Source organism: Ammospiza caudacuta, chromosome 1 (genome assembly GCF_027887145.1).
Source record: "Ammospiza caudacuta isolate bAmmCau1 chromosome 1, bAmmCau1.pri, whole genome shotgun sequence".
Taxonomy (NCBI): Eukaryota; Metazoa; Chordata; class Aves; order Passeriformes; family Passerellidae; genus Ammospiza; species Ammospiza caudacuta.
Window position 1 is genome coordinate 22430287 of NC_080593.1, and position 22581 is coordinate 22452867.

The following is a 22581-nucleotide window of genomic DNA, read 5'->3' on the forward strand; positions in this document are numbered from 1 at the left end:
ATTTAATGGACACCTCCACAAAGCAGGGTGCAATACAGTGTCTCTGAGTGAGATTCCTGCTCTGAGGAGCTCGTTTGTCCAATGATATGTATTAAGGTGTGTCTATATATATGCACATATGTGTAGTTTTGTTTTCATTACTTAATGCAAAGGTTCCTCCCCAAAACTGCCCTAAACTACTTATTTAAGAAATATACTTCTTTTAACATTCTTCTGGCATTGTATTCACAAGCAGAAAAGCAACATATATCACTCCTCTGTGGTTGGCAGAAGTGACCAAAATTAACAAAAGTTTCATTAACTTATTTTATTGGAAAAAAGCTTGTACTACCTCTGTACAGTTGTGCTGTTCCCTCTTTCCATACAATGTCTATCCTTCCCATTTCTCAAAAATCCCTACAACAAAAGCAACAATAAAACCTCCACCAAACAAAAATCCCATTTTTGCCCCCTGAAGAGCCTCAGGCAAGTAAGCCTTGCCTGTCTGTATCTGTTTTCATTGGTAACTACTGCTGTGATCTGAAAGAGTAACATGGCAAGAATTTTTTCCAAGTGAGTTTTGGCCCTTTTGTGTTAGCTGGCATATTGATGCATGAAGGCCATTTGCTAGGGGTCCAAGTGGAGGACATAGAAACATTTATTTACATGTGACTGAAGTCTGTCTGTCTGTCTGCCTGTGAAGGGAGAGCTGATGCACGAACTGACACAGCACAGCTTTTATATGTTTCAAAGTGTTTTATGCAGTGACACAAACAAAGCAAGAATCTTACAAGAACAAAGCCCCTGGTACCAGGGCACAAGGCTAGGAGAGTCTTCTGCTACGTTTGCTGCATCCCTGCTGAGAAGAAGTTCTAGCAGGTAGTCTTACACTCAGTGCATGGAGTCACAGGCTTCACCTTCAAAAGAGCTGACAAAGTAAATAACCAGAACTTACTGATGTTTTAACAGACCAGTGCAAAATGACCATTCCAAAATCCCTTTTAGTTTGTACATCAGTCCTATGTTGTCAAAGACAAGAAAATATGTATCCTCTTAAGTCATACACGTTACTGTTCAAGTCAGAAAATGGTAAGTTGCATTCCAGAAACTGATTTTAGTGAATCATGGCGAGAAAGTAGACACATGCCTGAAAGTCTTACCATTTGCATGATCTGAGTTATACATAGTGAACTGCAAGTTTATGAAAATAAAAGCAGCTTTAATAATCACACATTGGAAGGTAAAGACAACAGTACATGAGTAGTTCATATTCATTATCAAGACTAAAAAATGTGTGAAAAGGGATGCCTTCATAAAATATGCAATTTCCAATATTGAGATACACAATCATTGGAGAACTTGGCAAAGCAAAACACATACTGGAATGTTAAATCATGATCATCCACAGCTTGCTTCCTTTTGATTAAGATGCTCATAAAACTGGAATGTTAAATCATGATCATCCACGGCTTGCTTCCTTTTGATTTAGATGCTCATAACACACTGTATGAACTGAAAAGAGAACAACCACTTCTTAGATGTATGACAGAGAACGAGTTTTTACTTTTTTCCTACAATACTCATTGTCACAACACTTTTCTGTAAAGAAATTCAGCCCACAAATAGTAAAGCTTTAAAATACATGTGAAAATAAGCAAATAGTTAATTAAAGCAAAGCATCTCCTTAATGATACCAAAGCACCAAAAATAAAAACTAGCACACATGGTCCTCCCCCTGCTCCAAAAAAATCCCCAAACCCAGGATGACTTGAATCTAGTGTTCTCTTTTTGCTGCACAGATGTGGCTAGGAAGCCAAGACCCAGAAGCCTGACTGAGTGTGATTCGTCCACCAGACCTCCACCAACCCTTTGAGGAAAAATGCCTACCAAGCTTTAAAACAGAAAATGGAAAAAAAAAATCACAGAAAGTGATGCTAACAAGTGATGTAGCTTCTTTGATCTTCTTGAACCACACTGGTTAGAAGTTCTGAAAAAGGTATACAACATTTTATAGAACTCTGTAAAATACATGAAAGCTTTTTGAGACAATACTAAACATGCCCTAGAACTTCTGGGTTCTTGCTGCATGTGTAGGGAAGGCACAAACTCAAATCATTACTAATTGTCTTTAAGTTTTTCTTTTGTTTTACCCTGGAATTTTAATAGATTCCTTAAAATTTACTTACATCATCATAGTGGAAGTTCACGAAACCCTGCTGAGTTGTATCCCTTCTTCTAAAACATTCTGCAAAAATTCATTAAGAAAACAGAAACCAGGTAAGAAGAATTGCAAATAAACATTTTTTTAAAGTGTATAGTACTTTCCTAAAATTTCCCAAGTCACGCGAAGGAGAACATAATCAAGAATACTGCTATTCACTCCAAAACTAAATTTTTATATCATATACAACCCTTAATGTTCTGTTAATAAACTAAGTTTCCCAATTTTGATAACATTACCCTTCCAGTCTCTGGAATGAATCCTGCATTAGTATAAAGTCCTTTTTTTCATGGGAATTTAAAAAATCCTCGTCTGTAGACTACTGATAGAAACCTCTTTTGTAGTATGCCGAAGTTGAACTTGAGATAAGTGAACAAACAGGTTTTATTAAATAAAAATACATTATGGGGATGACAGCAACAAGGCCCCAATCCAGCATACCAGTGAGAGCTCGGAGTTTCACACAGCAGGCAATGTAATCATCAAATGCAATCTTCCCTTGAGTGCTGTATCGCTTTGTGATGGCAGTCACAGCCTGCGGGCTCAGTCGAAATCCTATTTGAAAATAATAAAGTCTTAGTTTGAAAAGCCAGGTAAGTTAATAGAATCCAACAAGTTTTCATTGGAAATATCATGTGTTAGTTACTGCAGGATGATAACTGGGAAATGGTGTGAGTCAGTGTCAGAAGCAAGAACATTTCACAACTTACCCATGGTCATCAAGGCTTTCTCCAGTTCCTGACGATCCACTGTGCCACTTCCATCACTGTCAAAACTTACAAAGTGTTGCTTCCAGCCATTGACCACAGCCCAGAGTTCTTTAAACTCATTAAATCCCAGTGTGCCAGACATATCCCTCTGATTTCAAAGCTAAGAAAAACATTTCTTAACTAAACAAAACCATCAATGAAATTTGACAAACAAAAAACCAACCAAACAAAAAAGGCATCTCTCTGTAGTTAAAACTTACTTGAAGGCAACTATTAATACAATTTTACTATTATTAATGTCTCTTGTAAAACACTAAAGCATCCCCCAGCACAGATGGAGGTAATACTACCCAAAACTTAAGGTCAGAGATCTGCTCTCCCCACTTCTTCCCAGTGAAACTTGCTAAAGCAATTTTCCCCTTGTGAATTCTACTTTAGTTGACACACTTCTCTTTAACCTGCTGGTATGTAATTGTATCCAATTAAATACATAGCTGAAATAAAAATAAATGCCAAAGAATAAACTGTTATATTAGTTCTCTTGTATTCTAAGTGGTTTGTTCGAGATGAGCTAAGAGCCCTTCCAGTTTAATTTCTGCTTTTTTCCTTTTAAGCAGCAAAACTTTCAATTTAAGTTTTGGCTAACAAACCTCCAAAGATTACAGCCTTACACAGAATATGTAAGTCTTCCACAGGTCCTACTGTTGAATGCCACATACCATTCCATTAGATACTCAAAGCTGATTCATTCATGAACAGGATTTAGGAGGACTTTGATTGTATTCAGGCTGTGTACAACAGATGCTTAAAATTCATTAGGAAGGATGAGAAATTGTAAAGGTGTCCTACTTGAAAAGCACAATAAGTGATTTGCACAATGCTTTATTCTGGGCCACCAGACCTGATTGTTCATTCACTTGATGGAGAAACAGCTCCCCAGGCTTAGAGGGATACCACTTGCTGTAAAATGACTGGTCACCAAGAGCCTCACTTATTTATTATTTCTTAATTTGTTAAAATTAGTGAGAATGGAGTTTTGTATCTTCCCAATCACAATGATCACAAGACTTAATAATTAAAGGCTGAATGGAAACTACAAAGCATTTCCCAAATGTTCTGGCACTCTCTCATCTTTGCTTACACAATGCAAAATGTTTACATTTCATACTAAAGGATACATCCAGCATTGAGATCATAAGTCTGCAAGTCTCTAAGTTGAAAGCTGTTAAAATCAGAAAAAGGAAAAATAAATTACGTTAAGAGCATATTCTTCAGTTTTATCTAAACATAAAATTTCAGATTTATTATAAATTTAAATTATATAAACTATTATGTAATTGGTTCCCCTGTATAGAGCCATACCATATTTTTCATCCAAGTAAGAGCCATTACTTGTTAGAAAAACTGACACCAGGTAATTTGGAGGCAATTCAAGTTATATTTAACATTAACTTGCTCTCATCTTAACCCACAATAGTTTTGGGCTTCAAAGTGGTCATTTATATTCCCCCCAACAGACACCACTCGAGCAAGCCAGTTGCACTCACAGAAGCTGTAAACTGAACAGGAGGTATCCCAGCAGAGGACTACTGCCACAGATTTTGGTCACTATCAAAGCTCAGTTCAAACCAAAGCAAAGCATCTTTTGAAGAACTGTCTGTCCATTACAAAAAATACACTTCAACTCCACAGCCCAGCAGAGTGGGGAACTAAGGAGGCTGAAAAGGCAAATCCTTGGCACACAGAACTGAATATAGAGAATTTACATGTCCAAGATATGGAAAGGAAACCCATTTGCCATGCAAAGAAAAAACCCAGCTCTGCAGAAGGCACAACCACACACGTTTTCTAGGGAAGAAGAATTAGTGTGCTTTAGATGTGCTTGTTTATTCAAATCATTAACTTACGTTTATATGATCCTGCAATCCCTGACTGGGTGAGACATCTCTGTAGCTCATCAGCATCTATTTGTCCATCCTTTCGATAACAGAAGATGTATCAGCTATTAATACCCTCTCCCAGGCTGCTTATTCCCAGTACCCACTCCCTTTCCAGTGGCATTCATTTAGTTATGCTTCTCAAGACATCCTCATAACTCACAAATTTAAAAATTCCTGCTTTTTAAAATATTAAGTTGCTAGTAGAACAAGCAAACGTAGAAAGCAAAGAACTTTGAAAGAAAAACAAAACAAACTCAGAAAAATACCTTTTCACATGGCTTGGAAAAAGCCTCACTTCCAACAAATCCTGCTCAGGGCCAAATAGAGAAAACAACTGCCAATTCATGGAAAGCAATGAGCTGCCAGAACTGGAGGTGGAATTCTAAGCTTTATTCCTCACATCCCCAACATGAAGTTTGGTTCACACAGAGTTTAATTTAATCTCATTCAGGAATGGAACATTATGTCTGCAGACATAAAAAATGATGACACTTCTGCAAAGCATTAGAAGATGAAAAGCCAAGTCAGGGAGGTTTAAGTTGGCTATCAGGAAAAGGTTTTTTTGCCCAGGGAGTAGCTGAACATTGGAATGGGCTTCCCAGTGAAGTGATCACAGCACCAAGCCTGGCAGAGCTGAAGAAGTATTTGGACAACACCCTTGGGCCTTGGTTTGACTCTTGGAGTGTCTTTAGCAGGGCCAGGAGTTGGACTGAGTGATACTTGTGGGTCCCTTCCAACTCAGCATATTCTATGATTCTGTTTGTTACAGCATTTTCCTTATCTTTTGAAAACTCTTTCTTTCAATAATAGAGATATTCTACTGAATGATATGGTGGAAGAGCACAGCCTGGTAACTTTCAAAAATTAAATATAGTTGTTTAGAAGACAAATAGTATGTTAATAGTATGTTACCTATGTTAAATGATACCTGACAAGGTCTGAAAAAAAGGCAACAATGTTTTGATTCTGTGTAAAGTTAATGGCAGCTAAACCCAAATTTGCTTCCTATCTTCCATCAGTCTAACTATACAGATGTATTTAATACTTTAAACTCACAGGACGGGGGAAGGGAAGAGATTTGAAAAATAGCCATTACTATTAAGTAACTAATCTCTTCAAAGGCTTTGTACCTTCTGAAATAAAGATAGAAACTGCATAACTTTAAAATAGAGGAAGATAGAAAAGCATGACTGTAATCAAGATTAACATTACCAAATATATGCTTGTCTTTTTTGGGTTTTTTAGTAGAACATAAGCAGGTTAAACTAGACAATGCATATGAGCTTTGCAAACAGGCTAAAAAAAATATTATTACTTTCTATAAAGACAGCCTCAATTGAACAAAATATTTGAAACAATACTTTTGGCTTTCTTCTGTGAACAAAGAAAACTAATTCATCAAGTCAAAGACAAGATCCCTGCTCTAAACTACTTCAAAGAAAGCTCAGAGAAAACATCAAATATTATATAGCATAAAAACAACACAGCAGCCAACCATAACCAGAACATACTAATTCTACAGTAAGTATAGATGGATAACTGAGATGTGGCTTTTTACAGAGATGCATGGATGGCTATAAAAGCAACTGATAACTTAGCTGTTACATTTAACTGTCTCCTTACAGAGTTTTTGCTTCTGCACAGCCACTGGTACCAGAAACAGACACCTCGGATTCCAAGGATAACTTCGAAAGTTACTGAGTTCATTTTAGTAAGGAATGATTTCTACAAATAGAAAGCATTTCAGAGTATTAACTGAAGTATTCTTAAATGCTAACTTGATCATACCCATCAACCCACTGGGTAGTATTCAGCTTCCAGGTTCCATGCCTCACTCGAGAAAGCTGAGCATGGTCTATGTCTTGCTGAGATCCAGCTGCTGCCACCTCTTCTCCACAGGGCTGTATCCTGTTTGCTGCTCCCTCCCTCTCTCTTTACAATAGGAGCTCATTCATTAGTCCGGCATCAGTTACTGGCTCCACTGCTGACTCCTGGCACACATCCAGGAGGCCTCTGCACAGACACACCTCAGCTGGCAGGCAAACTGTCAGCACATTCAGCACCACTCAGCTCTGGGCTCCACCTGCTCAGAAAGCCTCACTACACAGAGGTCATTCAGTGTTCTCCTTTACTAAAAACACACAGCCTAAATATTTTTATAAGCAGTTAGAAGAAGTACGATACAGATTGCAAGATGCATTATTAATTCAAAATAGTAACAGAGAACAAAACTAATCCAAGTTATGGTGGGAATCTGAATATCAGCTAATTGCTGAATTTAAATTTTCATGTTGTGGTTGCATCTCTTAAGGATAGCAGACCCAAGAGCAGAATTTGAGATTTGCACACACCCTACAGGTGTGCAATAAATAGCTATAATATAGCAAACAGACAAGGAACTTCAGCTCAATAAACCTAACTTAATTGTTCCTAAACCCTGTAATACAGGTCAAAGAGCATTTGTTTCTAGCAACACATATATCATACAAAAACAGTATATGCCACAAAATTGCAGGAAAGAAATTAAAAATGCAGTGCAGAATGACAGTGAAGGAAAAAAAAGACTTGTGAAAGCTTTCCTTTAGAAGAATAAACACTGTATGTTACCAGTAAACCCAGATGTTGGCACAACCCATGACTGCTTTTCCATTTGTGAGTCTATTAAGATCCTGTAATGACCTCTTTCCTGATAGCATTTCCTGCTCTTAGCCCACGCTTTCCACTCTTTTCTTTCTCCCAAACCTGGCAGCATTCACCAACCCAGAGCTGAGTCACAATCCAGTTACAAAACTTCATGCATCTATATATTCCCTGTATATACCTGTATAGGAAATACAGGCATACATGCCTACATTTGTGTATATATGTATGTATTTACACATACAATACAGAAACTAACAGCATTATTCAAATTGTATGGTCCCTGTATGTATACAGCTATAACATAGACCAATACAGCTGTACATGGCAAATAGGCTAAGTAAAACAATTATGGATTTTTTTTTTTTTTTACTAGAAACATCAGTTTTTCCTAACTGCAAATACTAGGCATTTCTCCTTCCAAAGGTAGAGAGTATTCCCTCGCAAGAAAAAAAAAAATCCAAGAAGTAAATATCATAAGTTTAGTAAATTTTGTAAGTGAAGTAAGTAAATTTTGTAAGTTTACCTGCCCTCCTACTGCAGCAAAATAACCATACAAAGGATCCTGAGCTTGTCCAGGGAATGCTGGTCCTCCTGGAGCTCCTCCATACTTTGGAAATAAAAAAGAAAATTAATTTTAAATCAATGATTCAGTTAAGAATCTGTACTTATCAACTTACGTTTTTATGTACACACCATGCCAAAAAAAAAAAAAAAATCAACCAAAAACGAAACTCCTCATTAAAAAAAATCCCCCAAACCAACTCTCAGTTTCAGTACTGATATACTAATGTAAGCAGAGCAGTGTAAAACCTTGCACAGGAGTAATCGACTGATCTAGATCCAGCCTGGTCTACCTCACCAAGGTTTCATTTTATTCTACCCCTAGCAGAAAACGGCTTGCTGAAGAAATACTGCAATTTTTTCCACTTCAGAAAAGTTGAGCAAAACAGATGTCTAGGGCAAATACATAGAAGAATATGCATTAAGTGTGAAAACTCTTAAATAAAACTGATTCTTAAGTGCAAATCACGGAATGACACCCTCAGCACTGACTTTCTCCCCGGCAGCAGTTGCGGGGAGGCGCCTCCTCCCTCCCTTCTGCCCCTTCTCCGCGCAGCCCCGAGCGGCGCCTGCGGCCCCTCCCTGTGGGAGCGGGGCAGAGGCCGGGCAGAGGCCGGGCAGCCCCCGCCTGACCCGGCTCCCGCCGCTCCCCCGGCCACATTCCCCGCGGGCCCGGCCCCGCTCACCCCGCCCTGGTAGAACCCTCCGGGTACCGGCTGTCCGGGATACGCCATCTTCGCCTGGCACCGGCTCCGGCGGTCCGGCTGCGCCCGGGAGCAACCACCCGGATACAGAGGGAGGGCGGCGACTTCCAGCCCCGGCCCTTCCCGGAGCCCGCGTCCCGCCGCCGCCCAGGCGGGGCAAGCGGCGATCTTCCGCCACCAGGGCAGCGGGCGGTGCCGGGCGGTGCCGTCGGGAGGTGAGGGGCCGCCCCCTCCGATCTCCTCCCCTCCCAGTTCCCCCTCCGGCGCTGTGGTACCGGCCCGTGGCCCCGCGGCGGCATTTCCTGGCGCAGCAGGGCGGGGCGGGGCGCGGCGCTGCCTGGGGCTGGCCCGCACCGCGGGGCGGGACGTGGGGCTGTCAGTGCCGGGGCGGGGAGCGCTGAGGGCGCTAGGGCAAGGGCTGCGGGCTCCGATCGCCGGCGGCTCCCGGCCAGCAGCTGTCAGATACCCGCGGGAAGCAGCGCCCGTGGACGGAACCGCTCCGCTGAGGAGGAGGCTGCGCCCCGGAGCCAGCGGACGTGGAGCCGGCCCTTGGCGCATCCCGAGAAAACGGTGTTGTGTGGCGTCTGTGACCTGCTAAGGTGTCAGGAAAGGTCGCGAGTTGTTCACCGATGAATCGGTTGATACCAGGTTATTTCAGAACCACCGACTCGTGATTTACCAAAAGACCGCCAAGCTCATAGACTCAGTTCCTGCATCTGTGTCGTGTATCCCAAACCGCATCCTTGCGTGTTCTCTGTTGGTACCGTTGCTTTTTCTTCAGAATCGGACCACCTGTCCCTGCTCCCAAAGACAGAGAATAAGCTGTATAATTTCTTTTGGGTCTGTAGGTCCATATCCTGGGGTAGTAGCTGGGGGAATGCCCGTGTCCCACTGGAGCGGGGGAGCCCTGTCGTGTTCAGTCGGGGGCGCTCCGGGTTTGGGGATTTTCTGGGAGAGCCTTGATCCAGCAGGCTCCGCCCGGCTGGCGGCGCTGCCCGGTGCAGCCCGGGGATTTCTCCCGCTGTTCACCCAATACCCCGGGGAGCAGCATCAGCCGGAGCGGCCACGGCTTGGTCTGAGCTGGCCTTGCGACTTTGCAAAGCACAGAACTCCATCCCTCTCCTGTGAGAGCTGTTTAATTCGGACGCAAGACGATGAAAAATCAGTTGCTTAAGTCTGTATGACTGAGACAAATCTCCTAATAGAGCCCTTGCAGAGCAAAGGGCCTGTTGTCAGAAATCTGGAAGCAAAAGCATTTTTTTTCTGTTTATTGACATAATTTCGGAAGAACGTTATAAATTTGAGTATGACCTTAATTAATTAAAGTATGCTATTTCAAGTGAGTCACCCTTCTCAGCTTCTAAGTCATTCAGTAAACAGGACTGTCAGACATTATCTACGTGGCATATATTTTATTATTTCAGCACTAATTGCACCTTATAACTGCTAACGATTGCCAATGACATGAAAACAAAACTGGTGTTCTGTGTAATTTAATAACCAATAGAGTTTCCAAATGAGACAAATAATTATTTAATACCTTCCTCACACAGAAAGCAGCTGAGAAATGAAGTAGTGACCCTGTACAGTTTCTTGGCTTAAGAAACACCTATCTCACAAGGGTATTTAACTAAGTGTGTTGATATCTAGCTGTGTGGTGGTCAAATAGTTGTTTTGACCAGACTTAATCACGTGCAGTGCAGGTTATGGCAGGCTCTGTGCTGCACTTTGTTAGAGTACATATATTAATGTCTGAACAAAAAGCCCTCCTAATTAAAATAAGACCTAGGAACAGGGATAAAAATATTAAAGGCTGGAAAGATTGAAAATAAGTGGTAAAGAATGTAAGTGATAAGATTTGAAGAGTTATACATTGATAAACAAAATGTCAAGTGGTATATATGTATTGCCAATAACTTGATAGGAATGAATTTTTGATTGCTTCAGTGAGAAAAAAACAGATATGATTTATACCAGTTGGTAGATAAAGACACAAAAGATACAGCTGTACAGCTGTAGCTGTATAGAAATGTAAGATGTGTTTCATCAGCATAAATATCTGGACATCCTCCATTTTCAATACTTCTGCTGAGACTTGTGGCACTCAGCAAATCATAGAGTTTAGGCTGGAAATATCTCTTAGAACATTGAGACCACCTGTTAACCCAGCACTGCCAGGCCCACCACTAATCCATGTCCCTCAGTGCACACCTACAGGTCTTTTAATTCCCCCAGGGGTGGTGATTCAGCCACTCCTTGGGCAGCCTGTTCCAAAGCTCAACAATGCTTTCAATAAAGACATTTATCTAAATGTCCAAAAACCTCCCCTGGCACAACTTGTGTCCATTCCTCTTTTGTTCCTTGCAAGTAGAGACTGACTCCTACCTCACTATGACCTTTTTTCAGGCAGTTGTAGAGAGTCACACTGTCCCCTTTCAGCCTCCTTTTCTCCAGGCTAATCACCCCTGCTCCCTCAGCTGCTCTTCATCAGACTTGTGTTCCAGACCCTTCATCAACTCGGTTGCCCTCCTCTGATCCTGCCCCACCACCTCAGTGTCCTTCTTGTAGTGAGGTGCCCAAATGCACTGCACTCAGTATTAGCATTTACAAGATTATTTATATTCGAACATATATGAGCAAAAGAGCTGGGAGACACTTGTAACCAAGGGATGTATTTGAAACGGATTGTTGGGTAGGCATTTTGTCTGCACCGGTGCATTTGCTTATTCCTTATCTGAGGAAAATGAAAGCTGCAAAGGAAAGCTGTTTCAGGAGATCATTGAGTATGCATCTGCCTTCTGAAGGGCTACTGAGCTGTGGTAACCTCTTAAGTTTCTATAAGTTCATCATATTGTAAACACACCAGTAAGAAATCTGTGTGGAATAAATAGTTTCTTATTTTGCAGATCTCAAAGGGTGTGTGATCCCTCTAGTGGGAAAATTGAAGTCAAGCAACACAGGATGCTAGTACTATTGCCTTTTTTTTTTTTTTTTTTGAGATAGTTCACTATTTTTATAAGAAAAGGTCTAAGAAAAATAATTTTGTTTAGAAAGGGTAAATTATGTGCATAGTTTTCATTCCATAGCTTTTTCTGGATTCTTTGTTGTAGGATTTTAAGAAAATTCAGAATGGAGCTACAGTAATAGTGTAACTGCCTTAAACTCTGGTCATAAGTCACATTCATTATGTGTGCCATGCTTCCTCACAGTGAACCAAAGCTAGCATAAACCCATGACAAGTCACAGACTTTCTATTTGCCTATCTGCTCTATTTCTGTTCCTTCTAGTCTGGGTACATTTAACATGAGCTCACACATGATGTGGGAATGTGGTCACCCTGAACTGAAAGCCTGGAGCTGGCTCATGCATTCCCATCTGGTGTAGTGGCTGGGAGCTTGGTGCTGGTGTGCTGAGGTGTCACGCTTTCCTGACAACTACAATAAAGCTAGGGAGGAGAAAGGGAATTAAAGTGTAAAGTTCAATTTTCTTGAGGTGTTTACTTAGCACAGCTGAGGTGATAAAAATTTCAGAATAAGTAAAGAAAGGCCAAGAAACAATCTCCTCACCCTTTTAATTGCAATACTTGACAAGAGGCATAATTTTAAACAGTGGAAAAATACTTATAGTACAGACCTGATGTCTCTAATATAATGCCTGACTTGGTGCCAAAAGAAATGGTGCATCTGTGTTCTGCTACTTTTTTATTGTCTTTGATGCCACCCTTTCATTTTTTATTTACTGCATATTACTTATGCTCAGTTCTGCAGCCAAGTATTTTGTACAGGATTTCCTTTAATAACCAAGTTTTGTGCTGGATTCATCCTATAATGTACTTGAAAGTATAGAGGGCAAGGGGAAGGCATTTCTGTCGCTTTAGAGATACAGAGAATATGGAGAATAAAAATGTCTATAGATTTTAGTCATCCAGTCTCAGCTACCTCAGTTTTTCTGCAACTTTATCTGTCTTTCAGGCTTTTCCCTCCCAGCTGCAACTTCTTTAATAGATGGTTCAGAGGTGACCAACTCCTTTACTCCACAACTTCTTTGTTTCATCTGTGTTCAGAGTGGTGGAAATGTTTCATCACTCCCTGGGCATCAGCAAGAGTATCACTGAAGGCCTAAAACAAGATAACTTTAATTGCGGATGGTGCAGCTAGTGAGGTTTTGATACTGAGATTTTTTGAAGCTAACACTCAGATTTTATTCAATGCCGTACAATAACACAATCTACCACATCCATTTAATTACAAATAGAACAGTTTATGTGTTCCCCAGGCATGAGTTCTTTACAGAACAAAAGCTGAAATGTACTTTTTCAGTAATGACATTAATTTCTTAGATCTGGTACGTTGCAGTCAGATGGCTCCCAAGATGGTCTTTAACTAAAGATATAATTACAAAATAAAGATATTTGATGATAACAGTGATACGTGCCTATGGCTTGAAAAAGACATTTACAATGCTTACTTTGCATATCACTTGTCGCTGATTTTTATTCCTTTACAATCAAAATACCATATTTCAAAACCTTCAATGCCAAGAGCTTGGATAATTTAAAACAAATTTGTTTGATGACAACCAAAGCAAGTCATGCAAGCTCTTTTAATTACTTTGTTGAATAACATGAGGTCAGTATTCAGGTCTCTGTTTTTTCTGGAGAGAAGCCAGGATATGAAAAGGAACTGTTTAGAAAGGATTGAAACACAGAACAAGTTCAGCAATAAGGCATCTGATTCTTTCTGTACAACAGTTTTTGCAATCCTATGTGTCAGCATATATGGTCTCATATAAATCAGAATATTTATTACACTACTTTACCTTCTGAAAGTCTAGGATTCTGCTGTACCAGCTGGATGGTAAGGAAAGGCTTGTAAAAGTCCCAGGTGCAGATGGAAAGGAATTGCTGTGAAGCCTTATTCTTCTGAAGCAGTGCCGTGGGTATCCAGCTACGAAAGGGATATTCCTGACGATTTGGGCATTGTGCTCTGCAGCACCACCACCGGCGATAGGTGAGAAATGAGCTCATAGCTGGTGAGTTAGCGGAGGTTCAGGGACAGTAACTTCTGGGCACAAAAACAGCATACAGAGCATAGAAATGATGTTTCAGGTGTCTGAATTCTATGATTGTCACCCATCAGGTGCCAGATGTCCATTAGGGCTCTCATTCCTGGCTCTAAAATCTGTTGAGAATCTAGGCAGATATTGTTTATTCTCTCCATAGTCTAGTGCTTGCACTGACTTGACCCCAGTGCAGTGCTACCAGAATTCATTTCCATTTGCTGATCTGTAACTTCCAGATGTAATGAGACTGGCCAAATTGCTGGGGAAATGTCTTGGGCTGGCTTGCATAGGACTCATGTAGTAGAAGGGACATGGAAATAAACAACTCCAGGGAAATTAAGTTTTCAAACTTACTTGTTTTTAAGTGCCCCACTACCAACTATGACACAATGGAGTTTTTAGGATTTGGGGAAATCCCGAGTTTCAGCATACTGGAAGTGAAAGGTGTGTCACACTCTGTGGAGAAAAGTCACTTTCCTAATCATGATGTCTCCTCTCGGTGCTTGTTTTGGTTAATGCTGTTGTAGCATGGAGTGTGTGTTGAAAATGCTTCAAATATTGCAACACATATCCTCAAGTGGCCAACATGAGATGTATTTTCAATTCCTGTCAGTCATACTTGAGTACACTCTGAAAGCAATACCAGTGAACACAAGATTTCATCCTCCACCTCTGGCTTTTGTAAATATTGTTTCCTCATCTCTATAGTCTGTGGCTGTTTTCTTTGTTCCTTGTATTAGCTTCTTTGCTCCTTTTGTTCAATTTCTTGAAACCTATTATCTCAGTTGGTAGAGCATGGTGCTAATAATGCCAGGGTCATGAATTCAATTCCTGTACAGGCCATTCATTTAAGAGTTGGAATTGATGGTCCTTGTGGGTCCCTTTCAACTCAGAATGTTCTGTGATCTGTGAGGTTTATGACTTGCTAAAAAGCAATAAGCCTATTGCTGTCCCAAAAAGAGCCCACTAGATGTCACACTGCTACTTCTGATTCAGGCACATTCGCTCTTCCTTGTTGGGTGTCTAACCTACACCTGTTTTTTACAATATCCAAATAGAAGTTCTACGAAAGACAGAAACACCTAGACGTAGACAGGCCTCTGGTACCAGCTGTGGAAGCAGCCCCTTGGGTCCCAGCCCTCATCTCTAGTAGGAGCCATAGTATTCCCAAGCCTAAAGAAATTATTTGTGCCAAAAGTCTCTTTTTAAATGCCTAACAGTGGTTTAGGAGTTTATATGTAGGTTTTTCTATTGGAAAAAATTTAACACATATTCATACATATATCTTTGGGAATCCATCATGAAGATTATGGGTAATATTTAAATGCTTGAGTATGACAGTTCTAAATAACTAGATTGGTTGAGAAGTGTAATTTCTAAAATTAGCCACAAATCTGCCACTGAAAATATTCCACTTTGCCATATTTTATTTGAAGTGTATCACAGAGAACATTTCTTCTCTCTTTGTTGAGCATAGCAATCTTGTCCACCTAAAAAGAGTGAGCATGATGCACAAATGAGGTCATAATTTGTGAAGTCAAGTCAGAAATCATTAGCCAGTTATGCATAATAATGTATCAAAACGTAATAACATTTGATTTAGAACATGGTACCATGGCTGTTAGGAGAGCTGATGATGTAGTTTGTTCATACTTCATGTTTGCAGGATGTCTGGTACAGGTTTTTTGTTGTTGTTGTCATATCGATGCTTCTTTCTTGCTCAGTCCTTTTGCAGCTGGATTCTTTCATACATTGTTAATATGTACATTAGAGCTGATTATTCCTTATTCTTTCAGTGAAATGATTAGAATTTTCATGAAGAAAAGATTCTACATCACCTCTAAGTAAGAACATCCACACATGTTTATAAAATCGTGCACAGGACTTACGGAAAAACAAGGGGGTAAACAGGCCAGGCAGTCCTTCAGTTGTTGTATTCTGTGCTCCAAAATGTTTAGGGCTTTCCAGTTCACACTTATTTTTATATAATTGACCTGTTCCTGAAATCTTTGCAGATGCTAATAATCGCTTGGTGGTTTCCATTTGTGTTGTGCATGCTTGCTTAACGTGTTACAGCCAGGAATGAATTGGCCTTGAACTGTCTAAGAGCACTCCACAAGTTAACAGAAAAGCTTTCTGATTTCATTTGAAATTTATTTAAACAAAAGTTAGAACAGTTGGTTGGTGGCAGTAACCATGAAAACAAGGCTCTGAATTTTGGAGTTGCTCTCAAGAGTGGCAACCCAGTCAGTTTAAGCACAGTTATCTCCATACTCTTCTGGATTAGGGCTTCTATATAACTCTGAGGATGTTCCATCTTCTTCCCTTTCTGTGCTTATCCACAGGTTTTGTGTCTTTGTTCATTTGTGAGATGGTTTTCATCACCTTTTGTACTGGCTAATATCTAATAATGTCTTTCCAATAGTTTAGCTTAAGCACAATACCTCCACATCTAACACTTCAAAGCATTTGCAGACTTCCATACATGTATTTCAAATATGCACTTTAAAAAATTGGTCAGAACTACTGTTCTCATCATGTTTTGGCATGGAAGCTAACAAAACATTGAAGACTTGGAAAAAAGCCCTAAAAGACATGGTCTGAAAAAGCCACAGATATGCTCAGGGCAGAAGCACAGTTGTTTTGACTTGTAAAATGGTTTTATGATAGCTCATGACAGCCATTATCTTGGACTTAAGGGGCCCCAGTTATTCACTGGCAGTGGGCACACTGAATTATACTTGCAGAGTCCTGTTTTGCACAGGTATCAGACTTGTGAAGGTCTCTGCTGAAAACCTAGCTGGGATCAGAGGTCACAGGTATCTATCTTCATGCTTGTTGAAGTGGCCAGGCTTGTTTTATCTGAGCAGTAAATAAGTCTGCTTGCTCTGGAGGTTTGTGAGTGCAAGAAGAGAAGGGTGGAAAATAAATATGGATTAAGTGCTTTATTTTGTTTCCCTCATGGACTCTGTTAATAAAACCAGTCAGAAAAAATTATCTGCAAATATTGCCCTTTCCTCTCTGGAACATAATGTGGAGGCATGTTAAAGGGGTGTTATTATCCTGGCTGAAAGAGCTGGTTTTAAAAGTTGTCTTCACTCTAGATATACATTAGGTATAAGTATTTTTTACCAAAGAGAGGTGCTTGATTTTCTTCTGCTGCAGTAGTTAGAGCTGAGGGTGTCAGGAGTGGTCAGATGCTTGTACTTCTGTCTGCCTTTGAGCAGTACCTCTTTACCTCCTTGTGGGCAAGGCTGGTGCTTTTTTTTTCCTGTGAGTCTTTCCATGTATTTAGTTTGTAAAATCTTTAGGTAGTACTTGTATAATTTAATTAGCTACAGCATGAATATTCAGCAGAAGTAATCTTATTTAAGCCTTTGTTAAGTCCAAGGTTGGGATTTATGGCACATTCCCAGAGCACATTAGCACTGCACCTAGTTCTAGCACTGTCATCCTTTCTTAGTTTGCTCCTTCTGTTGTGTAGCAGATTGAATGGAATGAGTCTGTTTTATTACTACGTGTTTTCTAAAAACTTTGCAACCCTATTTAGGAAGTTGTTGCTATTGTATATTCTGCTAAATTTATTTTTACTGTTTTTCCTGGCACATCTCTGACAAAACAATGGTTGGGCAGATCACTGAAATTTCTCTCCAGATAGCTAAGGGGAAATTCCATGGCTCTTTATTTACACATACTCTGTGCTTGTGCTAGAGTGACCTACTTAAGAAAGTCTTCACTTACTTTTATCTCTCATAACTGTGTGGAGAAAGAAAGAGAAGATGAAAAATGATTGGTTTTTCAATTGTTTGTTCTCAGAAAATCTCAGAAAAATAAACAAAAGGCATGCAGCTGCTGGCATTCACACACTCCTTCCCCTGTTGAGAAGAATAATCAAGGATTTTGCAATACAGTATATATAACCTTCTGTCTTACATAGGCAGTTAACATTTAATCTAATGTTTTTGTCCCTATGCTAAACTCAGTGATTTAAGCTTGACTAAAGTACCCATGCTTGACATGGTGTTTGCAAGAATGAATCCACCCATACTAAAAATAGTCACCTGACCAATAAGGATTTTTTTTCCCACTGGTTTTGTCTCCAAGGCAAAACATCCAGAAGGTTTTAAATCTCATTTTAATCTCATTTTAACTCTAAGCTTTTTTGTTGTCTCCTTCTCATGTTGGGATAATGATATTTGATATTGGTGTTTTGTCTCTCAAATGGTTCTAATACTTCTCCTAACCCAAGCATTTACATCTTATTAGTCTTTATGTTCTTTTCTTCAGAAAGAGAAGTTGTAATTGAGCCATATATTTCCTTATGTGTGTTCTTTGAAAATAAGTGCAACAAAGCCAGATGTCAAATACCAAAACTTGGAAAGAAATGAACAAGTTTCTTCAGTCTCAGCCTCTGGGTAGAGTGATTTAAGTAGAATTTCACCTTTAAACCTAGCCAAAACTGCCTAAGTACACTTGTGGTTTTATCTAAAGCTTATGTGATACTCTCTGTAAGCTTCTCTCACACCTGGTGCTCTGTTAAGCAATCCCAGAGCTGCATATATTTGTATAGATTCAGTTTTTTTCTGCTGTCTCATGGAAGAGTCAAACTGCTTTTTCTCACCTTTCCAGTTACTGGATTATGACTTTTCATCAGTAGAATAGGTACCTGGGTACTTTTTATTGCATTCAACTCTTTTTTTTTTTTTTTAATGAATGCATTAAATTACTGTAATCTGTGGATGTAAGAAATTTTTCCACATTCTTACAACAACATCCTTACTCCAACATTTTTTGGTGTTAATGGAGATTGTTCCAGAGACTTCATTGTCCCTTTCACAGTGTGACACAGTATGCAGCCACTGCTCTCTGCAGCAGTTGAGTTCTCTTCTCTGTGCATCTGAAAATCACAAAACCATGACAGATCTTTCTCCTGCCCTCTTTTTCCTAGCCCCGTAGCATTTTTGAACAAGGTTCATAATCCTTTCGAGTAGGCCCTCTGTGAATGGTTTTCAGCTGGTGCTTTCCAGGCTACATCTCCTTGGGCTGGAAGTGTGACAAGTCTTTGTTCCTCTACGATCATCTTCTAGAGAGCTGGGATCAATGGGGTTGTGGCTGAAAATGTGCCATCCATGGAATCACTTCCATCTGTTTCTGTCCTCATTGTGGATTTCCAGGGTGCTATTACTTCAGCAGTGATTTTATGTCTGTGAGACTTGTTATGTGTAATGGTGGGTCTGCAACTAATTCCTGAGACCCTCCCTAGGAACCTGCTTGTGTGGTAGTTGTTCTACGTGTGAATTTAACAGAGTAGGCTACAAAAACTGTAAACCTGCAGGTAATATCCTTGCTGTTTTCACACTATTATTAACAAATATTTATTAGGATCTGAGAATTTTTTTTTGTGAAATTAAGTTTGAGATTACCCACATCCACGGTTAATTTTTTTTTCTTTACTAGGTTAAAAAAATTGGAAATTCAATGAATCTTTCACTTTCATCACCATGAAGTTTCAGTGTGTGTTTGAATTTCCACATATACAGTAGGAGCACTAGAATTTATATTTCTCCATATATATATATATATATATATATATATATATATATATATATATATATGTATAAATCACACTTTTCTTCTTACATCTGGGCTTCTTCTCTGGAGTAATATATGTGGTCTATATATAGCCACCATATAGATAAATCTTGGAAATCATAAATTATGTGTGCTGAATAGTACAGTTTAAAAAAATCCAGGCTATGTATTGAAGTGAGGGTAATCAGCTGTCAAAATAATTTGCCAGAAGTTGTGGTGAGCTCTCTAACGTTTAAATCAAGTTCAGCAGTTCCTTCGGAATATCTTTAATGCAGCCTGTTTTAATGGATTACCTGCCAGCAATAACAAATGGTAGCTAGGATAAAACTACATGTTGTCAGGAAGCTTAAACTTTACAGCGATCTGTATTACAGTTGGAAAATTTGTAGTGGGTCTGTGAACCAAAAAATATGACAACTCCTGATAATTCAGAAAGGAATTAATTTAGGCAGTGTCTACAGCATGTGTTCTGCAGGAAGAGAGAATAGCTAATCACAAGGTTGCCTTCTGGCTTTCTAATCTGTAAAGCTCCTCGTAATTAGGGAACTATCCTTAGCTTCAGGAAATCCAATTCCTCTCCTTGCCTCTGACTTCCTGCATGATGTTGTATGAGTCACTGGCACAGGGATCATTAAAGAAACTTGGGATGTGTCTGTGAAGACAGCAAGTGTGAATCTAAGTGTCAGCTTCTTTGTAAAAGACAGGGAAGACAGCTTTGCCAGGAAACATGGGTTTTTGAAGAAGAGATGCTAGAAGTTATTCAGTAGTATTCAGTGATACTTGGGTATTTGGTATTGTTCCAAGTTAGGCCCTTTATCCTTCCCAGACTTCTGTAACTGGACAGAAGGCATCCCTCAGGCAAGATTTGGTATCTTAAATTCTTGGGTTTATTTATCTCAACAACGCTCAGCAGGCTTGCCAGTAAGAACAGACTGGAGTTTCTGAAGTGTGACTTGAGGTTTAACCTTTAGACCAATCCGATTAAAGATGGGATTTTGTTTCCAGTTTTTACTTACGGGATTGGAAAACAGAAGCTACTAGAAAAACAAACTATAATCCTGTATGAATTTAACATAATTCCCTGCAGTTACTTCTGCACCCATTGCCTCTGATTGCCTGGGCTGGTTCTAAATGACAGCAACACTGCATCTGTCCTGTTGCACTGCTCCCAGAGCTCTGCTTCATCACTGGACAGGTGGGGAGGGGAAAGGACTGCCCTTCCAGTCACCTCTTCAGGTCCTCCTCACCCTGCCCACCTCTCTAGTCTTCTTCACCAAGTACTGTAGGAATTCTTTCAGTTCCAGTTTTCATGCTGTGTGAATGATTTATTCTTTCTTCAGTGAGATTCTGTGTTTGATTTTGCTTCTTTAACTATAAAATGAAGACAGTGGTGTCTTGCATTGAAACAGAGCAGTGTGTTGAGCAATCTGCCCTCAGCCTGTACTGTTGGGCTATGGCATCTTTTCTGGTTTTTTACCCCAAGGAAAGAGTTATTCCAACTACATTTAATAATAAGACATGCAAGCCCTGTGCTTGATGCACAGCTGGATTTGCTACTTCTGCTGCTCAGCCATGAGCGGTATGGTGTGGCAGCTATCTTTTGAATGGTTGTTGTAAAGTATGAGAAAAGGTGCATATTTGTACCTGTTTGGACTGGGGAAGAAGGCTATGGTGGGATTCTAAAGCATAGTTTGAACTCCAGGGCAGCCAAGATCAAATTCTTCATTTAATTGTTTACAAAGTACTGAAGTAATTGTCAATTTGATTTATAATTGCAATCAAAAATGTGTGATGTTTTCTGCCATGGAGCCAGTAGGAAAGAAGAAAACCAGCCTTTTCTTCCTCCTCTTTCTTTCCTTCTCTCTCTCTCATTCACTCTAATAGCTTTTTAATTTTTTTCCATATACTTTTCTCCAGTATTTCCAGTTTCCTTAAAAATACCTCCCCCCTTTGATGCCAACACTCTGTCATAGATAATGTGCCCTAAACATGTTTTTTTTGGGATATTCTGGTTTGGTCTAGTTGTGTTCAACCACTTGTGTCCTGTAATGGTTATAACTTACATTATTTTCAATTTTCATGTATATATTTTCTGAAGGCTCTAAAAGAGAGGTTTATAAAGACAACATTTTCCCATCTTCCATAAAACTGGAGCAAAAATTTAATGGATAGCTAGGAAACCAGAAAAGGCCTCTGCACTTTTACTACGACTGTTGCTGCTATCTTGAGTCTACTGACTGCAGTTAAGCTATTCCTAGTTTAAATCTGAGCACGTGTAGAGAGAAGCACAGTGAAGGGATTGAATCTCAAAAAATAAGCAAATCTGGATGTGGAAGCAAAAAAGAGACAGGAATAGAGGATGTTTATGAAGACATGAGCAAAATTTATCACTTCTGGCTTGCAGCATTTGGAGATAAGCTAGCTACGTTAGCTAAGTTTCATGCAGTTCTCTGAGGTCTGTGCATGTGCTGTAAAGATTCTGTAGTGTATTTTTCTTGTAGCAGAGCGGTAGCTTATAAGAAAGGAGAATGTAGGGGTCTAGTCTTGTCAGAGCTAGTATTTATGTCAGTTCTGGGTACCCAGAGTCAAGAATGTTAAGGCAATGTGCAAGAATAAGAGATGTGTAGTCTTCCACAGGAATAGATAAAAATTATATCTTGAGGAATGTCAGCTTCCTCAAGGGAGAAAATAATTCATGTTACTCAGGAATTAGTTATACAAACGGAGATCCACAACAAAAATCTGTATAATGCAGATGGAAAAATAGTCTCTGTAGGAGACAAAAGCTTCCAAATTGTGTAGGAGAGAGACCATATTAAGGCTATTATTGGTACACTGAATGCTTATTAAATATGCTAATCATAATAAGGACGAACAGGCAAACATGGGCTACATAGCCACTGTGAGTGTTCACAATATTCACTAGCTCTTGATTTGGGTCAGTGAATCCAACATGCTCAACAGCATTTGAAACAAAAGATGCTCTTGCAAAATCTTGTGTCCGGTAGGAGTGAAGCTGCAGAAGCCTGACATACAGGAATAAAGGGGCTCTTTTAGAGTGGGTCACAAAGTATCATGTCTTGGAGTGAAAGGTGACTTTTAGACAAAGAAGCCTAACAGAAGGCTGTGCTGCAGAGCAAAAATAAGTTGAAGATCTCAGGACTTCAGTG

The 22581-nt window shown here is 39.7% G+C and overlaps 1 protein-coding gene across 2 annotated transcripts; it reads right to left on the reverse strand.

The window, feature by feature from the left end:
- Positions 1–715: 715 nt before the first annotated feature.
- On the reverse strand, positions 716–8990 carry SRI (sorcin). 2 transcript variants are annotated; one of them, XM_058804156.1, is made up of 8 exons: positions 8768–8990; positions 8017–8100; positions 4818–4887; positions 4089–4132; positions 2911–3058; positions 2642–2755; positions 2166–2224; positions 716–1491 (listed from the first exon to the last, which is right to left on the reverse strand). In XM_058804156.1, exons 1-8 carry the CDS (start codon positions 8786–8788, stop codon positions 1465–1467), a joined length of 567 nt encoding a protein of 188 aa, XP_058660139.1. In that variant the 5' UTR covers positions 8789–8990; the 3' UTR covers positions 716–1464. The 2 variants fall into 2 exon arrangements, with proteins under 2 accessions (XP_058660139.1, XP_058660131.1); XM_058804148.1 differs by having other exon boundaries at positions 8741–8914.
- Positions 8991–22581: the final 13591 nt, after the last annotated feature.

Bases quoted from the DNA above. Each gene is read 5' to 3' on its own strand.
- SRI (XM_058804148.1), bottom strand. From the start codon at position 8,788: ATGGCGTATCCCGGACAGCCGGTACCCGGAGGGTTCTACCAGGGCGGG. The intron at 4,888-8,016 runs GTAAACTTACAA...TGTTATCGAAAG, and splicing joins TTGCTGCAGTAGGAGGGCAG to GATGGACAAATAGATGCTGA. The intron at 1,492-2,165 runs GTAAGTAAATTT...TTCTCTTTTCAG, and splicing joins TGAACTTCCACTATGATGAT to TTCATACAGTGTGTTATGAG.